General features: G+C 39.6%; 1 protein-coding gene across 4 annotated transcripts in view; it reads right to left on the bottom strand.

The window, feature by feature from the left end:
- USP3 (ubiquitin specific peptidase 3) overlaps positions 1-13731 on the bottom strand; it is an 89075-nt gene that overhangs the window by 14928 nt on the left and 60416 nt on the right. For all 4 annotated transcript variants that reach the window (XM_014944433.1, XM_014944431.1, XM_014944432.1 and 1 more), the window contains exons 3-6: positions 12206-12337; positions 4428-4511; positions 2604-2685; positions 328-410 (exon numbers count right to left, since the gene is read on the bottom strand). In XM_014944433.1, the coding sequence (XP_014799919.1) occupies positions 328-410; positions 2604-2685; positions 4428-4511; positions 12206-12288 (332 nt within the window). In that variant the 5' untranslated portion in view covers positions 12289-12337. The remainder of the gene's footprint in view (positions 1-327; positions 411-2603; positions 2686-4427; positions 4512-12205; positions 12338-13731) is intronic.

Below are 13731 nucleotides of genomic sequence, written 5' to 3' on the forward strand. Positions count from 1 at the left end.
CATTCAGCACTGCAGAAACTGTTCTCCTGCCTGCTTCCATAAGGCCACATCCCTCAAAACAATGTCTCTGCTTTCACAGCAACCATAAGCATCAACATGTTTCAACAGCCTCGGCAATGAAAGGACAGTCTCCTTTCCTGCTGAGGACAGGGCAGGCTTCCTCTGGAACACTGCATCACAGCCAGTCCCTCACTCTGAAAGACACAACCTTATGGTACCTGCACACGTCTGTTCCTGCAAATCCAGGTACACCTTCGTACGGTGGTGATTCCCTTGCCCAATGCACACAACCACTCTCACAAAGGGTGGGGAAAGCTCTGGAGGTACCTGAGCGACTGAAGGATTGCATTCATGAAACACGTATTCCCCAGGTTCCGAAGGCCTGTGGCACAAAGGGCAGTGGTGCTTCCCTGGAAACGAGAATGGTTAAGTTAAAGAAAGACTTTTCATTGCTCCTTTTTCCCCACAGAGCTGTTACCCTCATATCAGAATAGATTTAGACAATAATAAACTACACTGTTTGAAAAGTGCAGTTTCAAAGCCAAAGCAACCACCTCACCAGCTCAAACCGCCTTCAAGCTCCATCTTGACATGAGACCTATTTCTTACTCATTCCTGTCAATAGAAAATTATACTACATCTTTTCCTGTGTAAATAAATCTAATACAGGACAACACAGAGTTAAACACAGGCTTTTATTGCAAAGTATTTGTGTGTATATATGTAAAATATTCACAGTCCCACAATATTCAATGAGAACTGGACAGCAATTTCCCTGAAGTGCCTTTAAAAAATTAAAAAAACAATCCTTATCCATGTAGTTCTGTGTCTAATATGCACAATGTGGCTGCCTGCAGGTTGTTTCAAAGTCACCAGCACCAGCTGCTGGCTTGGTTTTATGGTAGCCAGGAGCTGTTTTGAAAGACACACAACAGCATTTATTGAAGTTAGACTGTGCCAAGGAAAAGCAATGTGTTGAACGAAGAGAAGAAAAATCTACACCATTTACAGTCTAGGAGTTTAATCAGATTAGAGCAATGTTACCCACAGATGAGCTTGATTTTTGCCAAATAATCTCTATGGTAGGCGGGGAGGAGAGGGAAGAGAATTGTGGACAGTGTTGCACTTATAATTTCTAGAATCTGCAACACTTGGACACATTCCATTGTCTACAAAATATCGCATTGAAAGTTCATCAAATTTTGGGGGGTTCTTCATTGTTCTAACTGAATTTAAAAGCTAGGGCTGTCTTTTAGTAGTAGTATCTCAAAATCAACATATTATTTGACACCAAAGACTGTGTGCAAATTCAGGTTACCAAATGTGTATTCAAAGTGTTCCAATAGAACTTTTTTCCTCCCCAAATCTACCACAAACATCATCTCTGGTGAAGAACTAATGACAGCAAAATATTTGTGTATAAGTTGTTAAAAAAAAAAAGTATTATTTACATATGCAATTATTTACCAATTCAGTAAGAATTGTTTCAAGAGAGACCTGTTTTCCAATAAAGGAAAGAAACTTCTAAGTAAGTACAAACACCACGATGTCCTTCGCGTATTCTTTTCTTGCTCTTGCCCAGGGTGAGACAGCAGGGTGTCACTGCCAACAGCAGTGCCCTGTCTTTTCTAGGGAAGGATCCAGTGTGCCAACAATAAAAAGATAATCTGTTGCCACAGGCAATATTCAAGTATTAATAAATAAAGAAAACTGAGAAAACAGCTTCTTCTCTTTGTAATCAGGTAATTGTTCCTCGTGGCTGAAGACAGCTATTACTTCAGCTCCCTTTGACTACATTGCTGCCCTGCAGTCCCAGAGGAGGAAAGCTCTGCTCTACCACTCCTCCTGGCCAGGGGTGAAAATGAAGCAGTTCCAAACGACTGGGTCAGTATCTCCCCTCTCCCTCCCTAAAATCTGGGAGAAATTATGATTAGAAACTCCCTCAACCCAAACTGTGGAAAAGAGAGACATTAGGTTTGGGGCATTCTTTGTCTGGAAGAAATTATGCAGCCCTTCAGCTATCTAGCAAGGGCTGGATTGTCCTCTCCTGGGTGCTATTCTGCAGATGTGAAGTTAAAATAGCAGGAAGATGAGAGTAAGAAAAGCTTTTGCAATAGTCCACAGTTCCTTCTGAAAGCAAGTTTTACTAAGCTCTTTTAAAAATTATTAATTTTTTTTTACTTTTTCCTAACAATTACTCTCTTATCCCCCCAGAAAAAGACAGTGCACCCCAGAGACAAAAATACCCTTGTTTGCTTGGAAAAGAAAAGTCTTATATCTAGCCCTGTTTTAATTCCAATAGGTACTGGCTCTTTCTGATTTTGCTGGTCCCACCGATCTCAAACTGCCCTGAACTCCATCTTTAAACCCTTCTTAAGCACACGGAAGCTCAAAGTCTGGGTAAACAGAAATGCAGAAAATAGCAAACATTATTTTGTGAGAAGGGTTCTTCTAGGCATATGGTCGGGAGATGAGAAAGACCAAGTGCACCAAGCAGAATTTGGGTAACTCATTGTAACTATCTCAAGTCTAGGCCAACTCTAAGCCTCAACAGGCTGAAAAAAAACCCCTTAAACTCACTGTACTGGATATGTCATACTTACATTTACTTTTAATAACTTGCTGTTCAGAGATGAATTTTCCAATAGTTTTCTTTTCCTATGTCTGTCTGATGTAAAGGCTGAACTGTTGGAAAGTAGTTAAAAGAGGTTATTTACTCTAAAACCAAAATACTGTGTGAAATGGACAACAGATAATCATCCTAATGTTCAACCCAGTGATTACACTTGCCACTACTTGTCATTAAGGCAGCAAAAAGCCTCCTGATAGCAACATCTGCTTTTCGTAGTCTTAAAATAGTCTGCATCTCCCTCAGTACAGACACACATCCTGTTTTCAACACTGATGTCCAAGTTAATTGCATTAAGTTATGCATGCTACAGTATGCACCCTGAAGAGTGGTCTTATTAGCATGCTGCTTTTCACCTAAATTATTCCTTAATCAAAGGACTGTTTAATACAGAATTTTTCATAAAAATACTTCTGTCGGAAGAATCATCTAAGCCTGTAGAAAGACAACTTCAAAAAATGATCTTTTTCCTTAATCAAAGGACTGTTTAATACAGAATTTTTCATAAAAATACTTCTGTCGGAAGAATCATCTAAGCCTGTAGAAAGACAACTTCAAAAAATCAGGACAAAGTCAAGTTACCAAAAATCAAAAATATCTCGAGTGCTAGCACTTACGTATTATAGCTGAATTTTCTTACCAAAATAAAAATACATGGAGTTATAACATTTGTGCAATACTAACAAAAAGTTACAAGAACAATTAGTTATTCTTTTCCACATCACTGGAAATTACTGGCCCTTCAATTCTAACAGTTTATGACTTCTCTCTCATCTAACAGCAAAACCATAACTTGTTCCAGATTTTAGGTTTTGGGAGGGTTTTTTGTTGAGTTGTTTGGGGTTTTTTTTCCATTTTTTTAAATCAAAAAGTCCTCCAAACATTCAAAAACTGTCATTACACACAATGGAAGACTCCACAGCATCATTTACACCTCCCAAAGAATTAGATCTGGACATTTCTGAAATAATAACGTGCACTTCTGATTGTGCTTAAACATCTCTACATCCCATTACATACCTGAGAAACCCATCAAAAAGAAAATGGAAAATAATGAAAATGTTAATATTACTGACAGATTAAGTGACACACTTAACTTGGGGAGGATCCAGAGACTTCCCAAAAATCAGAGCAATTTCTTAGCAGGAGTCCTGCTTCAAGTCTGGGGCATTCAAACCCATTTGGAAGCACTGTGCGCACACGTACTTCTACTTAGGATTGTGTAAGATTTCCAAGCAATTTTTGCTCCCCAGCACTGGCCACAGCATCTGCATCACAACCATCCTAGTATCTACTTTTCAGGGGAACAGTGCCAGGTAAAGGCAGAGGAAAAACATGTCTCTTCTGTACAATTCCAAGTTCATAACCCTTCTTAACCCTTTGGAAACCAAACTAAGCAATTAATATGAAGACTATTTCCACCTGCATTTTCGCTTCAGCTTCTCTGCTCCAGAAACTTATTCTGGTTTTGAAAAACTATCTTTCTGTTCTGGAAATTATCACCCATTTATATGGAAAAAGACAGTAATTATTGGGTAGGTAGCAAGAAAGTTAATAGATATCTAAATTCCTGTATCACCATGCACTGCTTCCACAAGATTCACCTTTTAAGAAACAAATTCATTTGTTCTGCACTTCTGCTTCTCAGTGATGAAAAGGATATTTAAACACACACAGCATCACACACATAGAAGGACCAAAATATATATATTAAATACATATATACATATAAAACAGAAATATCACTTAAATGATACAAGTCCACCCAAAGCAGTGTGGCTGTAAACAAACTACTTACTTTTCCAAGTTCTGTAGGTGCTCTCTGACCTTCTGTACCAGGCCCAGCTTGGTATCATTCACTACAAAATCATCACAGCGATAACTGCAAGAAAAACATTTATGAGAATGTGCACATGATTTCAATGAAGTATTCCAAAACTGTCAGGCAAGGCTACGTGTGGGAAGCACTGAAGTGACTCAGTGGAAGATTACTAGGGTGGCAGGGAAGCACAACACCTACATACAGAGTTTGGTTCCCTCTGAAAACTACCCTCTAGCAAGAGAAGGTACAGGCAGTATCTTACTACATGTTTTTCCTTCTAGATCAGTTCCTTGTTGGAAATCAGAAGCACGATGTACTGCTTGTCCAGTGCAGAACTCCAGTTCAACAAGAACTCAGACATACGGTGTAGTAGTCAATATTAGTAGACAATCCATAGAAGATTTATCAGAAAAGATCAACTGACATCAAGTAAACAGAACACAAAGTTTTTACTAATATATTGCATAGATCAAATTATTTTAATACTGTAAAGCTATCATTAAAACCTGAGCTGCTGGACAGATACACACATAATGTAGAAGTTTCTGCTACAGAAAAAAGACCAGGGAAAATGAACTAAGAGATTATGTAATTTATCCAAAGTCACATCAGAAGTCTGTGGCAAGTCACACCTCGTGCTTTAACCGCAAATATCACTCAGGCTCTCATATAGTTTTTTTAAATACAGAAACTTGTATTATAATGCTTAAGCCCATATTTTGAGCTTTTTCAGGGTAACTGCGCAAAAGTAAGTAACTGAGCTGAAAAAGAGAGAAACTGATCCCCCCCCCCCCCCTGCCTCAAAACAAATGTAAAGTGAAGCCAAATCAAAATAGCCTCTCAGCAGGAGCAAGGGTTAGAAAAGCCTACAATCCTATAATGTTTTACAAAGATCTCACATTTCCCAGGAATGTTCATCATAATTTAATATACAAACTGTGGGCCTGTAACACCTCATATAGTGCACAAAGGCAAAGGTTAGAGACCATTTCTAGAGAGGGGCGATGAGGGTCTTTCAGGGAATGCTGAAAATAAGCCCACACCTTATTTCACTATTATCCTGTGTATGTGTAAATCCACAGTGCACATGCTGGTTTGAAGAAATGAAAGGAGAGCAAAAGCAAACTGTCACAAGGAGAATACCGCTGCTGCTTTGCTGTATTTTAAATCCTTTGCATTTCTTGCCCTCACAAAAAGGTGGAAGAGAGGTCCCGGAGTGATGTGGACCCTCTTATCCATGCTCTTTCTTCTATTTACAAAGGAAAGACAAGGCCTGTGTACAGGGGTGGGGTAGCAGAAATGGGAAGGGAAAAACAAAAATCCCTTAAAACCAAGAGAGAGGAATGCTGCAGTCAGTAAGGAAGCCCAGCCCCACAGAACCCACACCTGCAGGTTGGTAAACCAAGAATTCTGTGCAGTTTCCTCGAGTTCCTCTCGAAACAGGCCGTCAGCAGAGTGGCAGCCTTGCCGGAGTGGGGACACGCCGGTACTCTTGCAGGGCCTGCCAAGAGCCAGCTCAAGAACTAGATAACCCATATTCTGGCATGAGAAATGGGAAGATAAGAAAAGACTTAACACCACTTGCACCAGCTATTTTGAGAGCACTGTGACAAAAAGGGAGCAGAGACTTGTCACAACTTCCCTCCCCCCACATCCCACAAGGGTAGCTCAGCTCTGAGAGTGTTTGTTGGCCCTTACTGTGAAGCGTCAGGCTGCAGCTTCAGATTCTGGCAGGCACCCGAACGCTTCCTGTGAAGAAAACTAACTTACTGTGGATATGGTTAGTATCAGAACCATAGCTATTTCTCTCCTTTCTCTTTGGCACAGGGCTGACTCAAACACGAAATACATCCTTATCGTCTCAGGTTACTCCTCTGCTGGAGCAGATCCGTGTTTCCTAAATTTATGAAGCTATTGCCTTCAGGCACAACTGGAATTTACAACATTTTTTATTGCATAAATCTGTGATGTAGTTCAAAGGCAACAGTATTGCTAGTGTTCAAACACTGAATTCTTGAAGAGACTATAGAATTGAGAAAGTAAAAGCCCTTGCCACCAAAAGGAGTCTGTACTACCAGTCTTTCCAGCCTCTCTGTTCATTTTTGCCTCTGCAGAGAGAGATTAATACAACTCTCAAGATTTCCAAACACAGAACACAGCAGACAAGGGAGACTTACGCAAGATCTAGAAATTATTAAGATAGCCATTACCAAGGCTGGGGTTTTTTTAAGACTGCCACAGACCTAGCTAGTTTGCAAGTGTGCTTTTATTTCAGCCATGGTTTGCGTAGTACTGTTCAGTCCTACTCAGGCACCTACAATTACCTAATGAAACGTTCCTGCATTTGCCACTGTCACAGGACACCACACCTCAAGGACAACCATCAGAGCAAACTACCCAGGCCAGCTTTGGCGAGAGGTAAATATGGTGCAGGTGGATACGGCACAGTCCACCTCCTCGTTAACACCAATATCCCCACAGCCCCAGACAGAGGCACAGTGACACTGCTACCCCCGGCCTGCAGCCACTGACGTTTATAAAGGGGGAACCGCAGCAGATGCGAGCTACTGAGAGCCTCTAAGCCAACTTACTGCTCAAAGACGATTTAATAAGTGCTCCCATGCCCTAAAGATTGTGTTAACCTTATTTTTAGTCTGATCTCACATTCCAGTCGCATCTTTACATAAAATTGCAAGTTAGCACTTTACCCAAGATGGAGGAACAAAACAAAATACATCATTAAATGTTGGGGTCCTTTCAACAGCGGAAAAATAATTTTAAGATTCACTTATAAACAAGACAAGCTTCTTCTATTTCTCTTTGTAATGGGCAGGTTTTTTTAAACCACCTCCCTTGCAACACTGAGGATTCACCAATCTATTCTGAATAAACAAAGTAAACAGCACAAGAAGTAGTTTATGCTTTAATACTTTGAAATTTGTTAAGTCCACACACCTTAAAGGTAAACTGCCAAGAGATAACTTCCTGTAAGTGAAGCCGACATTCAAAGCATTTAATTTGTGATCTTTAGGATTGTCACAAATTACCAATACCCCTTTTTGCATACAGCAGTTCTACAATATGCTTCTAACAGCAATTATACAGAACAAATTCAATACTTCAGAGAGGGTCCCTTATATGGATTAGCACAATATTTTCCTCTCTATACACTTTCTATTTTTAGCACCTGCTCTACCTCCAAGGCCTGGTCTTTTCTGGCCTCCTTTGCTGCTGAACTGGCAGGAAGCCAGCGAATGTACGCACCGCTCTGGGGAACACTTGTGCTTAGTGCTGGCTGTTTCAGCAGGTTACAGACCTTCCTGCCATGAAGCCCTGATTGGATTTTGAAGAATTACAGGACAAGAAAAACTAAGAAAAATCCAAGTTTCCTTAGTTGTGCTAACACCTTATATGACTAAACTAAGAACTCAAGTTTTACCGTCTTGATAAAGGGCTTTTTACCTTCTTTAATGTTCATTGGCTACAGAATGCAAAATAATGATCCTAAGCAATCTCATTTTTGGATGCTCATGTGCTAGCAGAGTAAGTCTGTTTTTTAAATAAAACCACCATCACAAAAAGAAAGACTAAAAAACAATTATTTAAAGTCCTTGGCACTTAGTTATTTTCAGACCAGCCCTGGGGAAAGGCAGGAACACATTAGCACAGCCATGTGCCTTTAAGAGATAACAAGAAGGCTAATGGGTGAGAAATCTGACCTGCAAGTTCTGTCTGGGATTAAATGAACACAGGAAACGTATTATGCAAATACATAAACAGGGCAGCCTTTCTTCCTCTGTGCTCACCTACTGTCTGTGGACTAGCACAGAGAAAACAAGTTTACAAGAGTCTTCTTTCAGGAAACCTATTTCTGAAAGCAGGCTTCTTACACATATCATTTTACTTCTAATGCACAGAGAAACAACCACTAACACAGCCACAGAAAGCATTGTATATGGCTCGAAAAACAAAAAAGATCTGTACTTCTAGTAAACTCTTTGTGCTTCTGAAACACTGACTACCTCCAAAAAGCAGAATTTAGGAGTCTGTTTTTCTCAGTGCTTAGTGTCAAACATAATTCAGTTGAAGATTTAGTATTGCATCTACTGTCTCAAAAGTGAACAAAGAATCAAGAAGAAAATCATGCTCTCATAAAAAATAAAAGATTAACATTCCCTCAATTTTTCCATTGTGAAGACTGAACAGGCAAATAGGATGACATAGAAGAAAGATCAAAACCCTCTGGAAAGCAAACCCCTAGTTGCCCAACACTTACTGCTACCTCATACATGCCTGTATTTTTCAAAACATTTGAAATAAAAAAAAAAAAATCATAAATACAATAAAATACTTGTCTCAGATTGAAAAAATAGAAATCAACCACCATCTCTCCAGAACAGAAACATTTTTCTTTCAAAGCTGTTGAAAGTTTCCAATGACGTAAAAGAGAACATAATCTAGACTTCTGTGCTGAAATGGAATTACAGGAGACTGCTTGATCTAGTTTTGGTTTACAGCAAGATTGCACGTGAACTAGAAACAAAATTTGATACACCTGTGGTGGCTTCAACAGTCACATAGTATTCCTTCCCTTTGGACTGAAAGAAAAGCTAAGGCAAACCCTGGACCACGCTCTCATGACTGCATGGAAGTTTATGACATGGCCAAAGAAAAGCAAAGGATTAAACACCCTCTGCTTAGAGAAGAGCCCATATAGAACTGTTCACTGCTACTGTCATGCAAGCTGGGGAACACAGTAAATTGGGATCCATAGGATAAAAATGGAACAAGAGTATTCAACTCTGTGCAGTAAACAAAACTGCAAATAAAAACATGAAAGCCAGCACTGTATCAAAACATCTCCATTATTTTTACAGCAGAAGTGAAATTCAGTTAAGTCTTCAGATGGTATTTTCTTGACTTTCCAATCAGTGAAGCTGCCCACATTGCTAGCATAACATATTCATTTTTAAATAAAAGTTCTCTTAAAAGAAACATCATTGCATAAACATGGCACTGTCTACTGGAGTCACGTCTACACTGAAGAAGCTAACAAATAACATTTCAAAATTCAATCTCCACAGTAACTAGTTATGACTCAAATTCACCCAACTATTTGCTTTAGCTGGCAAGCACTATTTTATACCAGTCCCTACGGTGTTGTCTGAAATAAAGGGGCAGAAGTTGGTCTGAATGCTCTCTGCTTTACCTTTACACAGCTAAGTTCATTCCCACTGAAAAAACTGGGTGCAATAACAAATCCAGGTATCTTTTTTCTGATTATCAGGTGGTTAAAAACCTGACATACCCTAAATGAAAGCAAAGATACACTGCTTTTGAAACTTGTTCAGCTTCACGTTAGCACAGGAGAGTAGTAATTTGCTAGTGAATTATACAGAACAGGAACTCCCCAAGGCAAAGCTCTCTACAATTAGTTCCAGTTCATCCATAGATGACTCAGCCTTCTACTTCGATTACAGCAGAAAAGACATCACATGCCAAACTGCTTCTCCTCTGTCCTACCACAAATATGCTGTGAAACACCAGTGAGCTTCCTCAGTATGTGCCTACCCGCTCCTCCTCACAAGCAGATTTTGTTTCAGTTATAGATCCCCTACTCCACACCATACATGTTACCATTTTGCAGTGCCCATACAGGGTGCTCTGACTTGCTCTATAACTCATCAAGCCTCAGCAAGTTAGGCATGCTGTTTGTCACAGTAAATGGAGATATAATCAAGACTTCAAACACCCTGCTAAAATTCCTCCGCACATTACCACCTTCACAGCGACTAGAAGACAAGTCATACTTCAAACAAAAAGCCACAACTTAGAACTCTGTTGTTAACAGCATTAATCAGGAAAGTGGAATTAGCTTCCCACGGCTGTTCCAATTCTGGAAGCTTGTGCATATGTATCACTTAAGAAAAAATGTTGTTTTCTAATATTTTCACACAGAAGCAGATAAAACTGCTGGTCATTTAAATATAATACAAACAGAAGCAAAATCCCCATACATGACAAAGCTACTCAAACCTTCTATGTGTTAACATCCATACAGCTTTTATCATTGCTGTACTCTTCTATGTGTGAACATCCATACAGCTTTTATCATTGCTGTACGTACCATCTACATAATTTTTCACTTGCTCCAAACAAAATCTCTTCAAGTAAGACCATTTAGCAGTGATGATAAAAGTACTTGTTATAAAAGTCTTCCTCATAAAACTCGATACCCAAACTTCAGCAAACAGATTTTTCCCTGAAGAAGTACACAAGAGATACCTGATTATTTGAACAAAATACCCATCAGTGGAGCTATATAGCTAGCAATTTTACAGGACCATAACACGTATTTTCCTGAGATTTGCACTGTCCAAATCCTGCACGGCCACAATTCCCAAGTAACGATGTTCATGGGAAACCATGGAGCTAACAGGAAACGGGGAAGCAGCTGGCATACGTACCATCTACATAATTTTTCACTTGCTCCAAACAAAATCTCTTCAAGTAAGACCATTTAGCAGTGATGATAAAAGTACTTGTTATAAAAGTCTTCCTCATAAAACTCGATACCCAAACTTCAGCAAACAGATTTTTCCCTGAAGAAGTACACAAGAGATACCTGATTATTTGAACAAAATACCCATCAGTGGAGCTATATAGCTAGCAATTTTACAGGACCATAACACGTATTTTCCTGAGATTTGCACTGTCCAAATCCTGCACGGCCACAACTCCCAAGTAACGACATTCATGGGAAACCATGAAGCTAACAGGAAACGGGGAAGCAGCTGGCAACAGTCTTTTTAGGGCTGAAGAGGATGGAAGACGCTGAATGCACATAAGCATTGCTTTCAGTAGTCTTGTAGTCTTTGCTCTCTGAGGAACCGCTTAGAGCTGAAGAGGATGGAAGATGCTGAATGCACATAAGCATTGCTTTCAATAGTCTTGTAGTCTTTGCTCTCTGAGGAACCAGGGAACCCAATATTACCAGCAGAATTATCAAATCTCCCTAAACAGTTCTCATATCTTACTCTAAGAAACTGATAGAATAAATCAGCCCAGGCTATTCTTCTGACAGAAGAATCACTTTTGTGATTTTGCCGCTTAATCTTGCCAGAGAGTTGATGCTGCTTTTTGTGATTTTTCTGCTTAATCTTGCCAGAGAGTTGATGCTGCTTCCCAACAGGATCCATCACTTATCCAAACTTGTACAAGTTGCATCAAATCTCCAAAAGAAAGAAGCCTTTCTTTCAGAGTGAAGAAAAAAATTAATATTGGGGACAAAACCCCAAACAAAACACAAACATACACACCTCAAGTTCACGTTCCTGGGCAGGAACTACAGTGTATTACTTTACTTTCCGACACTATGACAAATAAATGATACATGAAAGGCTTGCCAATTTTATGGAAGAAGTAACTACAACCAAGGAGCAGCTTTTGCAATTAAAAGGTTCGGGTCTTAACATACCCCAGAGCAAACAAAAGCAACTCCAAACAACATAAATAGCATTTATTTTTAAAAGTTTCTGCTAAGTCATTTGAAATGCAGGATTTTAGCCACAACCAGTGCTACAACACACATGCAAAAGCAGAAGGTAATTTCATAAATTTTTTATAACAGCCAGTTCTGGAAATCAAGAGATGAAGTTCTCAAAAATATATGTAATATAATGATTCACAAGAGTCTAAAGTTTTCACCTTCTTGTATGTAAAAAGTTGTTGCATTACAGTGTTTAAACCCTTACCAGTATGTACTGTAACTACTGCAATCCATACACACAGTATGCTGAACTTTCTCTTGTTTTTCTGTTTTCTTATGATTGGTCATAGGAATCTGTGCGTCTTCATAATGCTTTTTTGCATGGCCATTCACATATCTAAAAAAAAATGGAAAACAAAAAGAAGTCTTATACTTTTAAACAGTTGCTTAACCAACATTCACTGAAAATAAGAAGAAAAAAGCAGCCTAATGAGCATCCAATATTTATAAAGGCATTAAAATAGGCCATTCACCTGTGTGAAAATATTGGTTAAATTTTTTAACCTTTTACCCCTTTACTCTCCCACATTGTCCAAATTAATCTCTCCATCTTCTTCATAGCAACCTAAACTGACATCCTTGTACCAAACCCCAGGATCTGGGCCCTGAACAGACTGATGCACCTTCAAAACTGAGAACATAATTAGCTCCCTTTTCCCATACTTTTAATGTGGTTAGTTCTCCATATTGCTTTCCCATATACTTTTCTTACAGCTCTACTTTTTTCTCCACCCAGCACTGATCATGTTTGTGATTACTTTAACAGTGTGCTGACTCCCATATGAAAGCACATCCATTTTAAGCTTTCCCATTCTGCAGCACCATTTAATATTCGAACATTCTGTGTTTTATAAAGCTCATGAATTTAAAAGGTTCTAGGGCTTGGGGTCACACAACCGAAAAAGAAATCTAAAATCCTACAGCTCTTTTGCTGACACAATAAGCATTTTCACTCTCAACATTTGTTATCTAGATAATATCTTTAATTTAAAAAGTGCAAGATCCCTACATATCAGCTGAAAATCATTAGCACTTAGAAGTGTATGGCCAAACCTCAGGTGAAGTCCCTCCTCCCTTATTCCTTGCCTGTTGAACTCTGTAATGCTAATTGATAGGAATTGGACAAGCTCCACAGGAAAGTCTTAGTATCCTACACTTGCTCTCACATGCAGGTGTCAACAATTCTGCTAATGCAGCTGTGCTCGTTAAGGCACAGAGGCCACGGGGTGACCAACATGGCTATGCTGGCTGCAGCAATTACGTCCTAACCCCAATGAGAGACAGTTGTGCTCGCAGGAGTTTGTTTGCTGCCTAATGGTGCAAATGAGAGGTTTGTAAATCACAGAATCATAGAGTGGTTAGGGTTGGAAGGGACCTTAAAGATCATCGAGTTCCAACCACTCTGCCATGGGCAGGGACACCTCCCACCAGACCAGTTGCTCAAAGTCCCATCCAGCCTGGCCTCAAACACCTCCAGGGATGGGGCATCCACAGCTTCTCTGGGCAACCAGTTCCAGTCTCTCCCCATCCTCACAGTAAAGAATTTCTTCCTAGTATCTAATCTAAATCTCTCCTCTTTCAGTTTAAAACCCTTCCCCCTCATCCTGTCGCTCCACTATGGATAAAGAGTCCATCCCCATCTCTCCTGTAGGACCCTTTTAGGTACTGGAAGCCATGTTCCCACCAGAAGCGCTCTGCTGCTGTAGCATGGTCATTAATGTTCCCAATGAC

The sequence above is a fragment of the Calidris pugnax genome, unplaced genomic scaffold (assembly GCF_001431845.1).
Source record: "Calidris pugnax isolate Ruff unplaced genomic scaffold, ASM143184v1 scaffold70, whole genome shotgun sequence".
NCBI classification, from domain to species: Eukaryota; Metazoa; Chordata; class Aves; order Charadriiformes; family Scolopacidae; genus Calidris; species Calidris pugnax.